The sequence below is a fragment of the Idiotropiscis lumnitzeri genome, chromosome 6 (assembly GCF_059441095.1).
Source record: "Idiotropiscis lumnitzeri isolate Australia: NSW breed Sydney's pygmy pipehorse chromosome 6, RoL_Ilum_1.0, whole genome shotgun sequence".
Taxonomy (NCBI): Eukaryota; Metazoa; Chordata; class Actinopteri; order Syngnathiformes; family Syngnathidae; genus Idiotropiscis; species Idiotropiscis lumnitzeri.
The window spans coordinates 19,903,877-19,926,538 of NC_142396.1; the positions used below are offsets into that span (position 1 = coordinate 19,903,877).

Sequence of the window (22,662 nt, forward strand, 5' to 3'; positions counted from 1 at the left end):
GCCGCCGAGGCAGAGACGAAGGGCGCCGGTGCGTCGTCGAGGACCGCCGAGACGGAGGCGGGAAACGGCGGCGGTTCGTCAGACGCTGTCGCGAACGTGACTTGGGACGGCGGGGAATTGTCGGCCGCCGTCGAGGCGGGAACTTGCGACGGGTGCCTGATGAGCGCCGTCGGATCGAAACCCTGAGGTGGTTGCGGGACGTGCTCCGCCAGAACAAGGACTTGGGACGGACGCAATTCGTGCTCCGCCAGAACAAGGACTTGGGACGGACGCAATTCGTGCTCCGCCTGAACAAGGACTTGGGACGGACGCAATTCGTGCTCCGCCTGAACAAGGACTTGGGACGGACGCAATTCGTGCTCCGCCTGAACGTGGACTTGGGACGGACGCAATTCGTGCTCCGCCTGAACGTGGACTTGGGACGGACGCAATTCGTGCTCCGCCTGAACGTGGACTTGAGGCGGACGCAGGACGTGCTCCGCCGGGACATGAGCTTGAGGCGGACGCAGGACGTGCTCCGCCGGGACATGAGCTTGAGGCGGACGCAGGACGTGCTCCGCCGGGACATGAGCTTGAGGCGGACGCAGGACGTGCTCCGCCGGGACATGAGCTTGAGGCGGACGCAGGACGTGCTCCGCCGGGACATGAGCTTGAGGCGGACGCAGGACGTGCTCCGCCTGGACATGAGCTTGAGGCGGACGCAGGACGTGCTCCGCCGGGACGTGAACTTGGGACGGAAGCAGTGAGTGCTCCGCCTGAACGTGGACTTGACCTTGAGACGGACGCAGGACGTGCTCCGCCTGAACGTGGACTTGACCTTGAGACGGACGCAGGACGTGCTCCGCCGGGACATGAGCTTGAGGCGGACGCAGGACGTGCTCCGCCGGGACGTGAACTTGGGACGGACGCAGGGAGTGCTCCGCCTGAACGTGGACTTGACCTTGAGACGGACGCAGGACGTGCTCCGCCTGAACGTGGACTTGACCTTGAGACGGACGCAGGACGTGCTCCGCCTGAACGTGGACTTGACCTTGAGACGGACGCAGGACGTGCTCCGCCGGGACATGAGCTTGAGGCGGACGCAGGACGTGCTCCGCCGGGACGTGAACTTGGGACGCGGCCGAGGCGCCGGAAGGGGGCTCGGCCGCTGGTGAGGAACCGGTACAGGACTCTGGAGGTTGCAGCTGGTGAGGAACCGGCACTGGAGGCTGCAGCCGACGAGGAAGCGGCGTAGATTGCTGCAGCTGACGTGGAGGCGGCATGGTCTGCGCAGCTGACGTGGAGGTGATTGCGGGCCGGGTGCAGCATTCGGGCCGGGCGCAGCCGCGACGGGGGACCTGATCAGCGTCAGCCCTCTTCATGTCGATCAGCTGGGCTTGAAGTGAGGAGACCTGCTTCTCCGCGTTCCTCTTGCCCTCCTCTGCCTCAGCCAGCATCTTCCGCAGAGCGTTCCGCTCATCCTCCTGCTGCCGCAAGCGAGTGGAGAGGCTCAGCTTTTGGCGGGTCTCCTCTTGGAGCAATTCCTATGCATCCTGCAGCTGCGACTCCATTGAAGACAGGTCTTGGCTGACTTTGATGTTTCTGCCCTCGGCTTCAGTCAGCAGACTGTTGGTATTGTCCAGCTCCGACTGCATCTTGGCCAACTTGTCAGCCATCTCCCGCCTCTGCTGTTCGCTCTCTCCAAATTTGACCTGTAGCTCTCGCTGTGCTGCAGTCTAAAGCGTCCTCCAACTCAGTCTTGAGAGATTCCAGCTCCTCTCCAAGGTCTCTGCGCCCCTCATCTGCCTTGTTGCGAGCCTGTCTCTCCGCTTCCAGATCCTCCTGCAGCTCCGAGATCTGAGCTTCCAGTTCCCGGGTCCTCTTCTGGGCGAGGTTCTCCTCCTCCCTCCTTGCCAGTACAGTCAGCAGCTCCTCCTCTTTCTGGGCCATGCGAGCTTCCAGTTTAGCAAGGTGGGCCTGAAGTTCAGAAATCTGGTCACTGATTGAGTCCGGGTTGCGCTGGGCGTCTGGAAGACGGTAGAAATACTCGAGATCGTCCTCGTGATCCGAGTCGATGATCAGATGGGGTGGAATGACGGGTAAACCATCGATGACGTAACCTGGCGACGAGGGGAGTGTAGTAGACGTGGCGCTGAGGTGATCGGCAGGTTGAGGGAGGTTGTCCGTGCGGTGGTGTCCATGACGCCGCCGCGAGCCCCTCGCTGGGTCCTTCTTTCTCGGTCGGGTCATTCTGTCACGGTTCGCCTTACGGCGAGGAGGAGGTGGACCCAAAAGGCGAGGAGGCAGAGAGGTGAGTAACGTGAAGGGAATTTATTAACTGAAACAAACAAGGACAAACAACGTGGCATGGGGCTAGGGAACAAGGGCAACCAAAACGTGACTAACAGAAAAGGAGGACGAGAAACAGAAGCCGGGGCAAAACGCTGAGGGACGTAACGGGAACGAGGACGTGAACAAGAGCATGAACTTGACAGGAACAGACGTGGTCGTGGAAGTCCGGAAAGTGCGGCAATCGGCAATGACCCGACACTGCGTTGTCGGTATGGGAAGCTTAAATAGTCCGAGTGATCAGGGGAGCAGATGGGAAACAGGTGCGTGATGAGGGTAACGGGGAACAGGTGCGTGGCTGGTGAGGACGAGTGCTGAGGGGAGGCGCTATCACAGCTGACCAAAACAAAAACAAAGTGCACATGGCAGGGAGGTGACGAAAACAATAACAAAACCGCATGACACGAAAACAATACAAAACCCTTGTCATGCCTGACGCGGATCATGACACTATCTTTGTTACGTTAATACAGTTACTGAGTCTCGTAATGCGGTACAAATTCGCAAACACAACACACATTTAATTACATTATTCAAACTGGAAAGCAGTCTATTACTTCACTTACACGTTAAGCCAATCACCACAAGCAGAATTCTTTTGGGGAACATAACTGCGCATAGTTGAATAAATTGCCAAGTTTGTTGGTCTTCCAAGCCTTTCATTCTTTTTTCAATGCTCATCAGTAATTTTCATGGCTGCAAAGTCATTGTTTGTGACACCAATATCTGTCTTGTTTTCATAAAATAAAATGATGTTGATACAAATATGGTTCAAAGGTAGTGATATCTATCATAAAGTCGAAACATTTAATATTATAGCCCACATTATATATTTAAATATCATCATTAGAAGTTAACTTTACCAGCTACGATATGGTTGCAAATTTTTCCTTTTAGTGTCAAAATCATTACTGAATAAATTGAATCCCAATCAGAAAAAATTAATTTAAAAGTAGCAAACTTGAATCACTCATTACTCCACAAAGACTGTAAGATTGTTAATAAGCATTACTTTCACTTGCAAATAACTTGTAATATGTAATATATTACATTTTGGATGAAACTTGCCCAACACTGACAACAATGCTGCGATGACTTAACTATTAGAACCGTGAGTGACCAGCACTCGTTTCTGTCCTTGGTTAATCTTGGCATTCTTGTTCCCGATAGTTTTGTATAACTATAAAAAGGTTTTGATTTAAAAATCTTTTTTTTTTAATTTAGTTATTAGAAATTGACCGTTTATTTATCGCCATCCACGTCAACATACTAATATGATCCATTTTCATGGCACAGAACAGAAGCAACATAGTCCCAGCTCCCAAGAGTCTCTTAAACCCTCCTTCAGCTGCCTCTCTTATCAGGCTTCCTCTATCAAACCCTGTTCCGCTTTGATTTTTGTATTCTCACTTGCTTTGTCTTCTCAGTTTATCAGAACGTACATAGTTAATATTATCTGTCTTGTATTCTAAACGCCAACCAAAGCAAATGGTAAGAAATAAAAGGAAATGTGGATATAAATGAATTTATACTGATAATTTGTTATGCTATAGATGAAGGCGTGGCCAAACGCCTTGATGATGCACATTTGGTCCACATATTGGCAGCTGTTGGAGAATGTACTAAACAATACATCGACTATTGTGAATTTGAATTTAACAGTTGAAATTGCGTGATTATTGTAACCTCAGCAATCCCATTACTATAATTGCACTTCATTTGTAAACACTCTTTGGTAGCCTGCTGGCAAATAAACATTGTTGATAGATTTTCATGGTTTTCAAGTTTGTGCATGTCTATTTGTCGATCTTATGAGTTGAAATGCAATTAAAATGCAGTTAATTGAGATTAATTGCATATCTTTGTTTTGTAATGACGTCTCCAAATCCACTAATACAGTCAAGTAACAGCCATTGTTTTAGTTGACCTCTTTAAAAAATGTCTCAAATGAGTGCTAGACAATCCAAGGCCTTTCTAAAGTGACATGAACACACTGGTCTGGAAATCTAGTATTCTTCCTTTATCACATCAGCGCTTCTCTGCTCATGTGTGTGTTTTTCTTTTTTCATTTTCCATCTTGACTGATTTTCTCCCTGGAAACAAAAAAAAAACATACACACATCTCCATCTTGTTTCTATGGAAACACATCAGTGAGAGGAGCAGGCAGTAAGATTATGTTGCCTCTTCTTTGATGGAAAGCCAACAATATTTTGAGAAATGGATGAAAAACAAAAGCTGTTTCTTGAAGAAAAAGGGGGAAGGAAGTACATTGTAAAGGTTGAAATCTAGAGACTTAGAGGAGGAAATATAGGCAGACAATCGCCACTTGTTCTTGCGCAACATGGGGTATCTATGGTAACCGCCACTGATTATTAGAAAATTGAAACCCCAGCAGTTTTCTGATTCCACGCTAACTTTAGTTTACAATTAAACATTCCATTTCCTTGATATTTGAATATCGTATTTCAGTTCACGATAAGGGCTCAAAAGTATTCACATTCTCAAGTAGCCTATGATTGGCTGGTACCCAGTTGCCCGAAGACAGCTGGGATGGGCTCCAGCACCCCCGCAACCTTTGTTAGGAGAAGCGGTTTTGAGAATGGATGGATGCATATTAGGACTGAATGATTTATCGTTTTGGGACAGAAATCGTGATCTCGGACGATGCGATTCCGGGATCGTCAAAGCTTTGGTTTGTGCCCCACGTTCATGAAGCAGGTCACGGCGTACTGATTGAGGGGGGGTAGTGGAACGCTGTCGCCCGTGGTCCCGAAAGTAATTTATTTCGCTGCTGCTTGAGTGCTTGGAGCCAAGCTATCTTGCGGCGCTGCAGTATGGACTTTATTTGTTCTATATGCATGTCCGTACACAGCAGCAGCAACCAACTGCGTGACGACAAATAAACGACCCCACGAACAAGCAGTGTTTTAAACGAGGGGTCGCTAAATGTGCTAATAGCTGAAGTGAAATCTAATCCAATACAATACAATACAACTGTATTCTTATAGAGCATTTCACAACAGCTGGAGCTGAACACGTCAGGAAGGACGCAAAATAAGTGCTTAGGTGTACAGTCGACTTTTAACTGAAGTCTGGCTCGAACCGCGTTAGGGTGGATTGCCAACAGCTGGGATCATAAATATTGTAATTCAATCAAAACGTATCTCGATATAAAGAGACAATGGCTACTATAGCAATTTAGCGGACGCTCACTGACCGGAGCACGTAAACAGCTGACGATGTCAAATGTGTATTAAATATTTATCATCTCATAAATAATATTTGCACTATTTTGCACCAGAGAGTATTGAGTTTTGAGCGCTACGCCATAATATGTCTCAAAATCATATATTTTAATCAATTTAGCTATAGCTTTTATTGACATAATTATATACACAAATACGCATGAATCCAAAATAAAAAATAAATATTGGTTGGATGGAGAAAGTGTTTTTTAAAAGCTTGAGAAAACCTCTTAAGTGTCTCTGCATTATTAGAGTAATTACTTTTATTGTTTTCCATCATAGCATTTTTGTCAATATTGGTTAATGTCACTCTACATTCCGAAGAAAATCAAAAATTAAATCAAAATTGCAATATCGATCAGAAAAATCGCAATACCATTTTTTCCCTAAAATCATTCCGCCCTAATGGATATTTAAGTAGAAGTATGGCTATTGGGATTTAAAAAGAAAGTATCAACTCAAGCTGTTTACTTAGCTTTTTGGAAAAAAAGTAATGCTTTTTCAAATACTTACAATTATGAAAGCAAAAGTAATGCGAAGAGAAGAACAAAGCATTGAAGCGGAAGTAAATTTTTTTCATTATGTTCCATGTTCCCTGACAAATGGAATTTACTAAATTAACGTGGGTAGGAACTTTTCATTAGTGACTGAAATGGGAAAACTGCTCCCTGTTTTATTTAATGGCAGTGGAAGCAATGTTGATTTTTGCTGATTACAGTAATCCTGAAACCTCACTCAATCTAAATAAATCGAAAATAATAAGCAACGATGACATGGAATTTGCTATATTTTCCATTAATAATAATCTTTAATCATCATAAAGATTCTCCAAATGTTTTATAGTCTGAATCGAGATTAGCCTAATATTATCTTCTTTGTGCTAAAGACTTTTTTTTTTCAGGAATCCCGCGGGATTGATTTGCCTTTTATCGCATGATTGGGACGGGACAGAATTAAAAAAAATAATTCACAGAAGCAGACGGCACGGAGATTATCCAGTTAGGATTCGACACTGCGACCATTATGCTCGTACCAAATGTTGCCAACTTTTTAGTATGAGCTGGAAATATGTCATGCACGCTTTAATGCGGGGTTAATTCAGCAATGGCGCTCCAATGTGTGTCTGTCTGTTTTTAAGGACATCTCTCGCGTGTGTTGAGAAGCGCGGTGCATTCAAATACAGTCGGACATTTCAAACATATCTAAACGTAGCCTTTTTATTATTCTATAAAAGTTGAGATATGCCGATATCAATAAAAATGATGGGGTCAAATCACTTCACTATTTTACTGAATTGCAATCAGTGCTTCCATCATTCATTGTAGTAGTTGGGATGTCAAACATTAAATATCCAATGATATTTTATACTCCCCAAAGGCTCAAATAATAAACAACAAATGTTTTGGTCCCCTAACACTTTTGGAAAGTCCTGCATATAGATTATAAGTATTAGTCGTGTGTAGCAAATGTAAGTTTTTCATGTTCAATTGTTCTAAAGTGGCAAAAAAAAAATACTAAATGTATTTTTTAATGTTTTCAAAAGCATGAGCATTAAATTTGAATTTTTCAAAGAAAAGTGAATAATATAGTTTTTTGCTGTACATACATACAAAGAAATTTGTTTACCGTTCTTGAGTATTCAATAGTTGCTTATAACTGATGTTCTATGCAGTTGCACTTGTGGAAGTTTTTGTTTGAATGTGTGTGGCCGTGTGCTGACTTTTTGCAGACATTGCGTGAAGGAAAAGCTGCTTGTGCTTGACTTGTGTGTATTTTCGCCATAGAAAGTAAGACTGGTGCAAATGAAGAGAACCACCTGTCTGCCTGACACGCCAGTAGTGTGGCAGGCCAACAAAAAGGCACTAGCTGCTTCTTCCAAATGGGCCTGTGTTGATTGGAGCTTTGGCTTTTTGTATGCATGTGCTTGCGTGCATGCATGTGTATGTGCGCGGAAGGAGGTCAAAGACAGTCTTGTTTAGAGAAGAAACATGGAGGTAGTAGAGTGATACCAAAACAACCCATTGAGGTCTGTCTAACTTAAAAAATGACTATAGTTATGTTCATTCAAGTTATCAGAGTGCATAATTATTGTATCCATGTGTTACATTTATTCACCAGGATCATGCTTAAAGTTATTCTTCTCCGGATCGGATTGTGCTTGATGATTTAGCTTTTCTTCTTTCTTGGTCATATTTCATGTCACACAATGTTTAAAGGTCCGGTGCCATCAAAATAAATATGTTGCTACTGTTTTATTCACAACATACATTTGGTCAAAATGAGTCTGTGATGTGTTTTGACAACTATGTGGCTTGTTATTTGCATACAATAGCCTTTGAAAGGCAAATGTTGGTAAAAACGGGCAAGTCAGAGTTCGGCATCATTATGCCGTAGTTTGGAAAATCAGTATTAATTTACCCAGCCACTAAAATCAAATACATGTAACGCTGCATCGCGACAATCAATTGGCATCGATAATATTCTGTGTCTCCACAAAATACGACCGCAATGGTGGAGAAATGATCGTCGCTGATTGTGAGCACTGGGAACTTTTCGATAGCTTCTCGAGAGCCAGCCTGGAATGGTGAGCTTACCTGAAATTGGTTCATCTGGGAAGTGCTACTAGTTTACTGCTCAGTTGTGGCCTACACTACACCTTGACCATTGCTAACAATAGTACACACAGTACTCCCGCGTGCATGCACGCACACTCACACACTCTTTCGGTCATTCTCCATATTCAAATTGAGGAGAACAGCTATCCAATCAGAGCAAAGCCAAGTAATGTATTGAATATTAATGAGAAACCGAGCCGTCTAATTCTTTCTCTTACATTTTTTTTTCTCTTGCAAACCTGATAAAAATCAGTTACATGTTTGATGCGCTTTTGAAAGAGTCCGGTACAAAGAATGTGAGAATAATCAAATCCACAGGAGATAAAAGCATGGCGAAGTTTCTCCTGGTAAGCTTGGAGCATGCAGTCCTTAAGTCTGGATATGTTTTTCAGCTGTAAAAGGCTGTTTCTGTCATTAATTCGATATGGTTAGTTCTGAGTCTATCAGCATGCCAGGATTTTGGACTGTTGTCATTTGGGGCCATCGATTGATATAGCTGTGTGTCATCTGCATAACCATGATTGCCAACATTGGCGTTCTCAAGCATTCGTCCCAAAGTTAACATATACAGACTGAACAAAAGGGTCCAATGATTGACCCTTGAGGGACCCCGCATTTTATGGCCAGACATCAAAACTTCCAATGGTAACAAATAACTGCTTTCGTGCAAATAGAATCTGAAACATTTTAGTTTTCAGTTGAATCGCACCAAAGTTTCCAACCTGTTCAACAGTATGTTATGAACAATTGTATCAAATGCTGCACTGAGATCCAATAAGACTAGCACCGACACATTCCCTCCATCAGTGTTCAAGCTTACGTCACTTAGTACTTTTTTAAGGGCAGTTTCTCTACTGTGATGAGTTTGGAGACTTTTTTTTTTAAAATGTCTGTTTGACTTCAAGAATTTGCTGAGTTGATTTAAAACCGCTTTTTCAACAATCGTGGTTAAAAAGGGAAGGTTTGAGACGGGTCTATAATTTGCTAAGGAGTCATCCAGCATTCTCTTTTTTAGAAGGGGCTTGACAGCGGCTACTTTCTGAGGTTTTGGAAGCTCGCCTGACTGAAGTGAGCTGTTGATTATTTACTGTGACTTAGTTTAAACAGATTTCACAATAGTCAAATGGGATTAAATCAAGACGGCTTGGCTCTGGCGTCAACTGCTGAACCGAATCTGTTATCGGATTTTGATCCACTGTATCAAATTATATTCTGGTAATTGAATTCTTCCTGGGCAATTTTAAGTGGTGCGTCATTTTGTAATTTATCATTTAGTGACATGCATTCTCTATTGTTTCACTTTTTTGGGGGGAAAAAAATATTTTATAAATGCCATAATGTTCTGCACTGGTAGTTAATTAGAGTGCCAATGACGTTTGCAGGCCCCATTCTTGTGACCGTACAGTAATTCTCCCTTCACACAGTGACGCTCACGTCTGGGAAATCAAATGATTCATGTATTGCGTTTTCTGCATCTCCGAGAGACACATGCCTTATTATAGAGCCTCTGTGGCATTCAACATTTTTCTTCAAACCTCTCTTTAGGCTCACAAGATGAACAAGCTCATTTTCTAATGTAGTGTCTCTCTGTCTGTAGAGTATTTATTGGAATCAGATTTTCCTCACCCACGCCTGCTCTGTAACGAGTCCTCCGGTTCAGAGTTAGGAAACTTGCGAGAATTTCTCGCTGTCTCTGTAAGAATTTGGAAACTCCAGTGGTAAACAGCCACCGCTTACAGCTGGTTGGACTACAAAGCAACACGAACAAAGGCTTCATAATAATGTTAGCGTATTTGTGGGACGAACTGTCTTGCTACATTTCTTCCTGCGTGAGATATTTCAGCGTTTAATTACTCATTACGTTTTACGTCATCACGGCTGACGAAGACAAAACCGCATTGTGATGTTTTGTTTGTGTCTAGTCAGAGCAAGTAAGCTCATGGGTATATTTGTTGTTTTCCTTCCAGATGAAAGCCAGTAAAAATAAATCCTGCATTGTCATCCAGCTCTAAAATTGTTATAAAGTGTCCATTTTACTCTTGTCCACAGCCCACGGGTTACATGGAGACTTCGTTGTCCTACAGCTCCATAGAGGACTTGCAGCTGCTTTCATGGGACAATGCACCAAAATACTGTGTCCAGCTCAGCTTCCCTGGTGGCACGGTCCTGCTGCAGGTAAAACTTGTCTTTGGAATGTGTGTGGGTTGTGGCATCATTCGCAAGGTTGGTTATTCATATTCATGCCAGAATTATTGATTACGTGGCGCTTTGAAGAACAAATAGAAGTTAACCACAATTTGCTCTAATTGCCAGAATGTGGTCCACCGTATACACACATAAACACCGAACACATTAAACAGCCATGGTAAAAATGTGATATTTGAAAATCATGATTTCAAGGAAGTAACTTGATTACAGGCTATAACAGCTATTTTTATAATGCACATCAAATTGTTTCTGGAAATAGAGTTCTCAGTCCTTGCTTACTTTTATATGTAAAGAATAAAGAATGATGTAAAAGTAGAATGAAGGAATGATATGAACTTCTTTTATGAATCTAACATACATTCCACGATTACCCGCCGAAAACCTACTAGTCTATTGGTTTGCTTTGCCCTCGTCTTATCTTTGTCTTTGCTATGTGTGTGATCCTGCAGGCTGCTAACAGCTACTTAAGGGACCAGTGGTTTCACTCCTTACAATGGAAGGTAAGCATCTGCTTTTTGTTTCATTGATGACGCTAAAACATCCTGCTAAAGCCACCTGACATTGGACTGTAATGTGAGATCAAATTCCCACTGCAGATTCTCATACTGTACACGTGACGGTGCGATGTTGTGCTTGAAGTAGCTTGACTGGGAAGTGTGCTTGAAGGAGTTCAGGGTTGTTTCTCTCTATATACTTATTCCTTCAAATTCAAACGGATAAAAATGAAAATTGATAACAAATCAGCTAAATTGCATCACCACAATTTGCCATTGGCAGTCTTGCCAGATAAACCAAATGGAATATCTAGTAACTACTAAAATTGTAAATGTAGACGGTTTTCGATGAATTGTATGTTTCGATGATTTGTGGTGTTTCTTATGTAAGACCGATTAGTGCTGGGCATGTTGGTTATTTTAAGTCAACTGAATCATTAGGATCAGTTCATCAAAAAGTATTGTTCAAAAGATTTGTTCACCGTCTTAACCTGGCTGACTTTGTTCAAGTTGAGGTTTGGGTCCTTGAGACTTTATGTGTCCAGTTCAGAACATATCTCCAGCAAATGTCAATTTAAGGAATGGATGCTAGTGGATAATTAATTTTTTGAGGTGTACCCCTGCCAAACGAATGATCAAGGTGGGGGAGCGGTCTCAAAGTTCCCACTTCACAGTGCCGATGTGATTCCGTCTTGTTCTAACTAGTTCTATTTAAAGGGAATAAATGGAGCTGCTTTGATTGGCCATGATTGATGCGGCAACAATTATCTGTTGTAGTATTCTAAGAATTGCACCACTGATCACTTATTTCTGCGCTTTAGACTGTCCAAATTGTTGCGCAGTTGTCATTGGGTGCAACTACTGCAATGGGGACGCCTACATTACGGAAAGATTTCCTATACTAGGGTAGTTCATACTGCCGTAGACAAATTCCTTGTGTTGTTTACATGGCCAATAAAAATGATTCTGATTCTGATAACCACTCCCACTGTGGCGCAGCCCATCCTCTCCCAGATGCACTCAGCAATTCATTTGTTAGATTAATAAAAATCTGATTATCATATTAATCAACAACACTTTTAATAATCAAGAAACAATGTTGTTGCGTAAGCCATTGCTTTACTTAAAATTGTCCAAATCCTCTAATTTCAGCGTCAAGAGTAATTATTCACTGATTTCCATAGTCTTTCTTGAAAGCTAACTGATTTTCATGTGTGTTTAATCAAAAAGATAGATTTGCAACCTGTTGCTTTTACTTTGGACAGAAATGACTGAACCAGGAACTGAATCAGTTTAAAAAAATTGAGTACAATATCAGTCCCTCTCGCGTGATATTGCTTAGTTGTTCAGTTGTTGTTTTTTTTAGTCACTAAACTATAGCAAATAAATGATATCAGTGAAAATGGTTTTGCAATACCCTGCAATATGATTCTGAAATATCATGGCAGCCCTAATCAAGTGACAAATTTCCTAATAGATGATGATGATACTCTGACGTCTCCTTTTTTTTACCGACCCTCACTTGGTGATAGACCGATCAATCACAATCAACATACCCGTACTCTACATATTTGTATATTTAAAAACCCCAAAATAACAATTTTGGTCTTCACCAATGCAACTTTTGACATAAACCTTATAGCTGGTGGTGTTCTGTATGATACAAACCAAAATGTTTTCTTTCATGACTTACTTTCCACATAGAAAAAGATCTACAAATACCGTAAGGTGTTGAACAATCCAAGCCGCTGGGATGTCGTGCTGAAGGAGATCAGAGCGCTGGTGGACATGGCTTTAACCTCACCGCTGCAGGACGAGTCCATCCATCAGGCCCCTCTACATATCATCTCTACTTTGCTGGCTGAGGTAACACAAACAAAACATCATGTGTAAATTCTCAGGGGCTTCCTCTTCATCTACATTTTCCCTCTTTCCTCTTTATTTTAAATCATTTTGGAAGACGAAACAGCCACCACAGGTTAAACACTGTTTCAGGGTAGAGTGATGATATTTTTAAACAACATTTTGATATTCTTATTTTGTAAGTGCCTAAAGGCCTCACCACCTATAGGAGGGGTCAGGAGAGCTTAGTACTGTCCGAAGGTGGTACCTTAGCGGTCCAATCCCTGGCTACAGAAGCTCACTCTAGAGACGTGAAATGTCACCTCTCTGCCCAGGAAGGACACCAAGCTGGTGGGTGAGGTTGAGAAGTTCCGACTAAATATCGTCGGGCTCACCTCGACGCATGGCTTGGGCTCAGGGACCAGTCCTCTAGCCAAACTGACACAGTGGTCTATGTTCCATGCCTCCATTGTTGAGGCGGTTAAAGAAATTCCCGTCGACCATCCAGCGTCTCAGGTGGAGGGAGCAAAGCACTGTTTATAGTCGGGATGCGGCACTTGGGACTTGCTCAATTCCACCCACATGCCTTACCATGAGGAAGCACAGTCTGGGGTCTTTGAGATGGGATCGCTTATCTCTGGGGATGAGGTCTCCAAGATGGTGAGGAGAGTATAAAATGCTCATAATTTATCAGTAATGTTATTTGTTTGCTTTCACAATAATCGCGAATTTTGACTCGGACTTTTGAGGTTTGCATAATAAATTACATTTAGAGCAGAGCTTCTTTTTTTTCTTTTTCGAGTCTTCAATTTGCTTCGCTTCTAGGCAAAAAATATTTCCTGCTCTACACTATGTGAATTTAAGCAAGAAAAATAGTTGCACAAAGTAAAAAAGTCGCTTCATAAATTAAGTAAAGTAATTGATTCGCAAGACTGCTCTTCTTGTTGCCCAGTGTTCGGGCCCAGCAGCCCTTCTACTTTCAACCCCGTTGACCTTGACCCCTGGCATCTTATCTACAGCCAACAGTCTTGAACTTGGGTTTTAAAGTAGACAGTGTTTTTAAATTGGACCGGCAAATCAGTGCCATTGTTAGATGCAGCTTCTTTATCTTCAACAGCACTTAGAAACAATAATCAATGCCTTTGCTACATCTCAGATAGATTATTGGCATGCGCTACAATTTTGACCTATTTTCAGTGGCTCCCAGTGCATTTTAGAGTTCATATTAAAATACTTCTGTTTGTCTTAAAACCATTAAATAGCTGCACCCCAGCGTGTCTCTTTGAGCTTCTCCACCCCGACACACCTGCCTAGAGCCTCAGGTCTGCAGACCAGACGCTACTGGAGGTACAGAGGACTAAGCGGATCCTCAGAGGGGATCGAGCATTTTCGGTTCCTGGTCCTGGACTCTGGAATGACCTTCCATTAAATGTTCAGCAAGGCTTGGAGTCTTGTTCACGAGTGTAGGAGGGTGGAGCGGTAATTCGACAGCTAGATAGGTGCAACATCTGCGATGATGCGGACTGTTTATTGGTCTGTCATGGTGAAGAAGGGGCTCATTTCAACTCTGCTTTCGATTTATCGGACGTTCCTACCCTCACCTGTGGTCATGAGCTGTGGGCTGTGACTGAAAGAATAAGACCCCCAGATACAAGCAGCCAAAATGAGTTTCAAGCGCAGGATGTCTGTTCTCTCCCCTTAGAGATAGGGTGAGAAGCTCGGTCATCTGCGAGGGGCTCAGAGTCAAGCCGCTGCTCCTCCGCATAGAGAGGAGCCAAATGAGGTGGCTTGGGCATCTTGTTCGTATGCCACCTGGACTCCGGGCCGTCCCACTGTGAGTAGGGCATCCCAGTACACCCTGGAGAGACTATGTCTCCCAGCTGGATTAGGGATGCCCCAGCATCCCCAAGAAGAAGTTGGACGAAGGTTAGAGAGAGAGAAGATTAGGCCACCCTACTGTGTACAAATATTGTTTCTTTTTATCCAATTTTTCCATTGTAGACAATGTGTAAATGTTATTTCAAGTATTACTGATTAAAATCATAATTTCCTCAAAATTACTTAGCCTTTATCAAAACTATATATGATGTGTCTCTTATTGTGTAATTTGAATGTTTCCAATTTTCTTCATATTGGTCTGTCTGTCTAGTTGTCATTTCCTCTGAGGCGGACTATTTAAGCCTCGGCACAGTCACCACAATTTTTTTTTCTTTCTTTCTTTCGTTCTGTCTTTCTTTCTCTTTCCTTCTTGCTTTTATTTGACTTTTTCTGTCTTTTTCTTTCATGCTATCTTTCTCTCTTCCTTAATTTTTATCATTCATTTATATCTTGTGATCTTTTTGCCCTCAGAACTCTAATCTCAGCACACAGGATCACGAGAACATCATTGTGGTAAGAATGAAGGTCACACATTTTTGCTTGATTTAACTTTTTATTTTGCTTCAGTGAAAATTAGAGCTGCTTGATATTGGAAAAACATGCACTATGCAGTATGAGTGTTGAATATTTTATATATATATATATACATATATATATATATATATATATAGATATTCACCATTTTTTTTTATTGTACACGAGACTGAAATCACATGAATAAATGTATGCAAATGTATTGTGCTCAAGAAACTAAACTAAAATAAGCAATTACATTTATTTTTAATTTAGTTTTTGCAAAATGCGGTATGCACCTAAATTACTACAAACAAAATTGCATTGAATTGTCAATTGTATCGTATTGTTAGGTTCTTCTGTTTTACATCACTGATGACCCGGATTACCACTAATGCATATTTTAAGACGTTTATATCGATATTACATGGATTTTCAATGAATCTTTACATGCCTAGTAATATCAGAAAACCTCTGCAAAACTAGTGTTCCTCACCTGGCCACTGTGCAGAAAGAACAAAAAAAGCTAAACAAAGGATTTTGAAAAACCCTAATCAGCACTCGTCATCCCCATCAACCTTGTCTTGTGGATTAGGCCACAAGTTCTCATGCACATCCGCAAGAAAAGTTTTCTTTGCCTAACATCTTGTAAAATACTATGGTGCATGGCCTGACATAGAATATTGTATTTACTTGTGCCTATATCTCATTGTTTGTATCTCTCCAGGCAATTGCACCTCTTCTGGAAAACAACCACCCACCGCCAGATCTTTGTGAATTCTTCTGTAAGGTGAGGTGATGAATTTACCCCGGTGAACTCGACATACCGTATTGGTTTTATTAAAGACATGAATGTCCATTCTGATGTGTCATTTGTAATCCCAGTTGGGATAATCTCTGTTACCATTTGGCGCTATATGAATTCAAATGGACTTGACTTTTCGCAGCATTGTCGTGAGCGACCGCGATCCATGGTTGTTATAGAAGTGTTCACTCCTGTGGTCCAGAGAATCCTCAAACACAACATGGTGAGAAACGAACCCCTCACAAACTGCTGGAATGACAGTGATGAATTTCTCATCCCTCACTGACCAGGTGAGTGCTGTTCAATCGGATTACCCAATTTTTCTGTTCTGTGTGTTTCGCAGGATTTTGGAAAGTGCCCTCGACTGCGCCTCTTCACTCAGGAGTACATTCTTGCACTGAATGAACTGAATGCAGGAATGGAAGTTGTCAAGAAGTTTGTTCACAGGTGAGAAATATGAGATCCTAATACAACAATCTACATGAAACCGTAATATAATTTAGAGGGCGGACAATTTCCACCGCCCCTGATTGTTCAAAAATGTTTTAAATTTTTAATTTATTTTTAAATTTTAGAGGTTCCAGTGTCTTCATCTGATTCACCTGAACTTTGAGTAGATAATGACCATGTGTCTAACCTACACGTTGTTGCAGCATGCACGGGCCAACAGGGCAGTGCCCTCACCCACGTGTCCTGCCAAATCTGGTTGCAGTATGTCTTGCTGCCATTTACTCGTGTTATGAGGAATTCATCAACAGGTTAGAAACACGTGCACACACACTGTCAGTTTTTAGCAGTTCTGCTCTGCATGGTTAATTGCCTCGCTTCCTTCACTCATTTTATGGGTCTGTCTTTTGAGCTGTTCAGATATGTTGATTCTGAACATCAGCATCATAAAAGATCAATAGCCTACAGTTCATACTTTTGAGCACCTTTATTTCGCCCATCAAGTCAGCACAACAACCTGTGGAAATTAAAAAATATTTTCTCATCGTACATATTTACATGATTGACTTGTAATAATTTAGACTAGAATTACTTTTTAGTTTTAGTTTTAGTTTAGTTTGCATATTTATTTTTTAATAAACGCTCATCCACAATTTTTTACCAATATTTTTTAATCAAAGACGCTAGTCAACTTAACTCTTAATTTTTTTCTTTTTTCAGATTCCAAATCTGCCCTAGTTTTTTCTCTATCACAGCAGGTGTTCATCATAATAATATAACAATAATAGCCAGAAATTATTCAGGGGAGTGGTGAGGGTGACACAATAAGTCATTCTTTATCATACCATCCGCAGTCCGGGTGTCGTGAAGTAAAATTCATACACATCCAGGACAATACCTATTACAGTTATAATTGACTAAAAACAAGTTTTTAGTAAAAAAAAAAATATTTTGCTGGGCTTTATTTACTAGATAATGCAATGTTCTTGTGTTGTTGCGTTGCTTCGATCACATGCACCGTTTCACTTGCTAACAGCTAATCACAGTGATCAATTGTCACCGTCGGCCAATGCCATTTTGCATACTGCCATCAATGGTTCATTCATTCAAATGATATCTAAAAAGCATAATGACACAAAAATGTCTTACTACACAATTGTAAATGTTGCTTTTTACTATGTTTTGTCGCCGCTTGCGTTCTGAGTTTACTGGGCAAAATTGGTATACCTTTATTTCATGAAACTATGACTGTGGCTAGCTATGGAGTGAAAGTAATGATTTTGCTTGACGTTGACTGTAAGAATTAAATGTTCTTTACTTAAAACTCATTGGTTTATTTAGTCAGCCCCTAGCCCAGCCGGAAGCTTCAAAATTGTATTGCCGAATATCCAATCTGTCCCAGTAGTATTAGTTTGTTTTGTCATTTTCATTGTCATTTTGCTTGCATTACTTTAAGCATGCTAAATTAAACTATTTGAAAATTGAACTTCCCCCTCAACATGTAGTGCAAAATGGAAAATCCTAATCCTGTGCTATTACACATGTACTATATACCCTTAGTAACCAGGCCCCAAATGGTGTCACTCGAGTATGTTCCATGAGGAATTGTGTTCACTAAAATATACATCATCAATCAGTGGCCTGGCCGTCGTCAGCATCATTCACCCCAGAGAACACATCTTTGTTGATTTCTTCTTTTTTTTTTTCCCGTAACACCAACTCTCCAAGGTTACAGTGCTTATGACACCCAGTCTCCAGGCTCAATGGTCTCATCTATTATGTTAATACAGTTTATGCGCATCTGTTCATCGCTGGTGCCTTTAATTTTTAACGGTGCCATCCTACCTTCTAGTCGAGACAACTCTCCAAGTCTGAAGGAGATCAGAAATGGTTGCCAGCAGCAGAATGACCGCAAGCCTCCGATGCCTCTCCGCCTGCTGCGCCCAGAGCCTCCAACGCCACCTTCCGCCACCCTGCTCCCCCTCTCCTCCAACCTCAGTCCTCCTCAGCCAGCGTCTACTGCTCCTCCAAACCCTCCACCGTCAATCCCCATATGCACCCCAACACCTAGCCTGCCCCTCTCTCCTCCTCCGTCTGTTGTCAACTCCAGTGAGATCCTGGTTGAGTTAGAGCGCAACAACAACTGCACCAACACAAAGCGGAAGTCCGAGCATGACAGTGAACCCAACCTCATTGACTGTCTACTGGTCAGCCCAGCCGTCAACACTCTGTCCATCCAGCTGCCAGCTCAGGCGGACCGTGTGCTTGGGTGCTTTGCTCTCATCCTAAAGATGCTGTGAGTCATACACTGAAAGTTGAAAACCACATGATTGGTCTCACTGATTCGTTAATCAATTATCACAAAGTCCAATGCTATCATAAGTTGTCACAGTAGGTTCTCGATGGATGACCAGTGGCGCAAAAAGTATGTATGCGGCGCATAGTAGCGCCACACTAAAGGGGGCACCAAAGCAATGAGAGGAAAATCATTTTTGAGTGGACATTTTATGTATTAAACAGCTGTTTGTTTATGGCTATGGTTTGATGTAATCACTAATACTAATAGAGGCACGTCACTGATAGGCGCCCCTCTGCTCCGTGACTGTCAACGGCTCTATTAGGTTATCAGCAGAGGTGTACGGAAGGAAGGTCCCTCAATCCGTCAGATGCTTGATCTGCTTGAAAATGACGGGAGACTTAAAAAATCATCACTAAGCGGGTTGCTTAGAACGAAAAAAAAAAAACATTTTACCTTCACTAGTCAATCTGGTGACTGGTGATTGTGTTGGCTGCTAAATGTTCTAAATTTTGGTTGACAGCTCAACAGTTATAAACAAGTCAACCCACACATCAGAGACTGAATTGCGTCGAATGCAAACGATCAGTAACTCGCAAAGGGGTTGTCGGTCGATCGCACTGACATACAGAGCAGATGGTCATAGACCTGTGCCTCACTGTGTGTGCTCAAGCAAGGGCGCTAACTGCGAAAATTAGCGAGCACCAATGGTACATCGACTTTTCTCTCTCCCCATTCTCCAAGCCTGCTCCTGTTTTTTTCTCGTCCTTGCCGTTGAAGGAAGCTGTCTGTGTTGTATACCTCTTGGTGCCACAGACTACAATAATATTGTCCCACATGCGCGTGACGCTGTATGTATGTTCCTGAAGCGGCAGACAATGATCCGACAGTCCTAAAATTGTGATGACGAACTGTAAGAATTTATTTAATAAAGCATTTTAAAAAATAAATACAAAATTTATCAATGCCGGAATTGTTGTTAAATTAACAATGACGGACTGACTGACAGCCCTAAAATAACCTTGATGAACTGTAATTTAGCAAAGAAGAAAGTACAGTCAAAATAACTATGTTGGACTAACGGATTGGGAGTGTCTTGAAGAGGTTGGCCTTAAACTCGCCTTTATAATTTGTTCACTAAAAGATTCTGGTGTTACTTCACTCCCAGTAATGTGATACACCTTCTGTTAAGTCAGCACTGTCAGTTTGCGTCATCTCAGCGGTTCATGTTCAACCGCACCTTTTGTCCTGGAGCCTTACTTATTCAGCGTCCAACCCACGGAACTCATTTTATCTTTGTTCCTCTAATGACTGTCTGTGTGTGTCCCGTTTGTGTGTATATGTGTGTGTGTACGTGTGTTAGGTCGGATTATGACGACTGGAGACCTGCGTTGGCCAGCCTGTTGCAGCCCATCCCTTTTCCAAAAGAGTGAGTCGTCATCCACATTCAAACTGACACGTCATCAGATTGTTGTGATAATGAATTTAGCCAAGTACTAAAGTTCATTTTTACAGTTATTGATGTGCCACAATTAATACATAACTTTATTAGCTGATCATTGAGAATTCTGACCATGCTGTGAATTGCATGTTGTACAAACTGAGGCAAAAATGGAGTGTGCTGCTTCATGGTAATCAGTATTTATGGTGAGATGGTGAGCTGGAGCCTATCCCAGGTGATTTGCAGCGTACACCCTGGAGTGGATGGAAGTCAATCACAGGGCTTATCTCAACAGGCAACCATTCACACTTGCATTCACACTTAAGGGCGATTTACAATCTTTAATTAACCTAATATGCTTGTTTTTTAAATGTGGCAGAAATGCAGACAAAACCCCATGCACAAGGGGAACACGCAGACGTCATGGCCACCTTATCATATTTAAAAAGAAATAACAATAGATTAATTCATTAATTTCTTTAATTTAATATCCCTTAGAGATGATTCAAAAATTACTCTCTTCACATTAAGCAGCGGTCTTGCTGACGGTAAGCAATTCTTTAAAAATGAGTCTTCACGGTGTTTGTCACTCCCGTTTGAAATTTACCGTCAAACTGAACATAAAACAAAGAAAATTATGTGTTGTGTATTTAAAACAACCAAACAATGTTCCCTTAAGAATGCCTTTGTCAGTTTAAGAACACATAATGGAAAACGTCAATCATTATTATACTGCCCCCTGGTGGCCAAAGCAGAAGGAGTGCCACAATTATCGTATTCAATCATGATACAAACTAATTCTTCACATTCTATGTTCTCACTCTGCTTTTATGAAGGGGTCCGACAATATTAAAGAATTATATTTTATTTGTTAAAAACATATTACAAAAATTTTGTGGGTTTTTTGGGGTGGGGGAATAATGGCATTACCATTTGTTTCATGGGAAAATATGAATTCAGATGTGAATATTTTGAGTCCCGAGTATGGTCATGGAACAAATTGAACTCTGATCTCAACCTATAACACAATTTTTTTTCAGCAAGATTTGTTTCATCAACTTCCACAGAAATAAATGGGAAAATAAGTGCACAACTTTGGAAAATAGCCCTGTTGTCATAATAATTAATAAAACTAACATTTTCAATGTTTAACAATTTAACATTCTTCTTTGTAAAATAAGCCCCTTTGGTTCCAGTCCAGTAACATAATTACAGACTCTAACCGACAACACAGAGCTGCTGTATATTACTTTGTCGCTATACCTTGGGAAGGTGAGACCGTTGGTTCCTTTGGGTAGTTGAATGCTGACGTGGGTTGAAGTCCCTCAACGACAGCCTCCTGTCCCAGGGGTTGTGAACTGGAGAGTTCATGCCTTGTTGCCAAGAGAGCCTGTTATAATGTGCTTGAAGCTGCCCCAAGCCATTTCTGGAAGTAGCTCATGAGGTGTCAGATTGACAGGTTCATTAAACTGTGATGTCTGCAACACTCAAACTCACCTGTAACTCCTCTGCACTATTGTTGCCTCGTTGGTGACTTAAAGGCGTCATTAGGAAAGAAAAAAAACACTCCCCAGTAACCTGTATCTCAGGATGCAATTAGTCACATCAACGCACACGCTGACATTATTGCGATAAACAACATTTCTGAAAACGAGCAAGGACAGTGGATCGTAAGTCAAATACAATAAATATTCAGAATGCCACTTTGTTTTAATCTCAAAACAACGTTTCCCATATGCCACATGGGATTTGTTAAGTGATTTAATCAGATCTTGTCGCTTCATAAACTCAATAAGTGTAATAAGTGTAACATTTTAAAGCATTTTAAAAGGAAACTAAAATGAATGCAGAGTGTGTCTAACATGTCTGCCAAATTTGAATGATTTTAAAAATGGTATACTTTAAGAAATCGGGCTCCAAAATCATGCCCCCTTGGCCTTTCAATCAAATGCTTGCAAACACTGCTACATTAGCCGCTAGCTAGCTAACAGGCTAACCATCTTCCGAACTATGGGTACCCATGTCCGAGTCGTTTTAAACTTGGTGTTATGTCAGTTTGTGAATTCACATAACGGATACAATTAAGGGAACAGTAGCCATTTATTAAACAGCGGCACACTTTATTTAGGCTTTAGCTTTTTAACTGACAGAAGATATAACTTTTGGGAATTTGAATCAAAACACCAAGCTCTTCATTTTTCATCTTACAACCTAAGGCATGGCTCACTTGCTAACTTCATTCTGCAATGATAGAAATGGGTTATTATCATTTTTCTTCTTATTATTAAAAAGATACTGGCACCAGACAGCCACTGATGGATTGATGGCCCTCAGTACTTATTTAGTGTGATGGTTGACTCGGATCAGAAAGGGGAACCAAGCACAGCTACGCTCTCGGGCTATGTTTTAGTCCCGCTGGGAAAATTTGGACAACTGAAAAGGGGAAAAAGAGCTAAACACTATCACTGAACAATTCAGCAGATAATTGTTCTCAGTCTTTGCGCATGTTTTCAACACTTCAAACATATTCAAGGTATTCAGAATCAAAT

The 22,662-nt window shown here is 41.7% G+C and overlaps 1 protein-coding gene across 3 annotated transcripts in view; it reads left to right on the forward strand.

The window, feature by feature from the left end:
• cmip (c-Maf inducing protein) overlaps positions 1–22,662 on the forward strand; it is a 53,138-nt gene that overhangs the window by 19,017 nt on the left and 11,459 nt on the right. For all 3 annotated transcript variants that reach the window (XM_088298680.1, XM_088298679.1, XM_088298681.1), the window contains exons 3-12: positions 10,239–10,364; positions 10,847–10,897; positions 12,596–12,757; positions 15,083–15,124; positions 15,852–15,914; positions 16,072–16,152; positions 16,273–16,376; positions 16,583–16,687; positions 18,229–18,672; positions 20,036–20,101. In XM_088298680.1, coding sequence (XP_088154806.1) covers positions 10,239–10,364; positions 10,847–10,897; positions 12,596–12,757; positions 15,083–15,124; positions 15,852–15,914; positions 16,072–16,152; positions 16,273–16,376; positions 16,583–16,687; positions 18,229–18,672; positions 20,036–20,101 — 1,244 coding nt within the window. The remainder of the gene's footprint in view (positions 1–10,238; positions 10,365–10,846; positions 10,898–12,595; positions 12,758–15,082; positions 15,125–15,851; positions 15,915–16,071; positions 16,153–16,272; positions 16,377–16,582; positions 16,688–18,228; positions 18,673–20,035; positions 20,102–22,662) is intronic.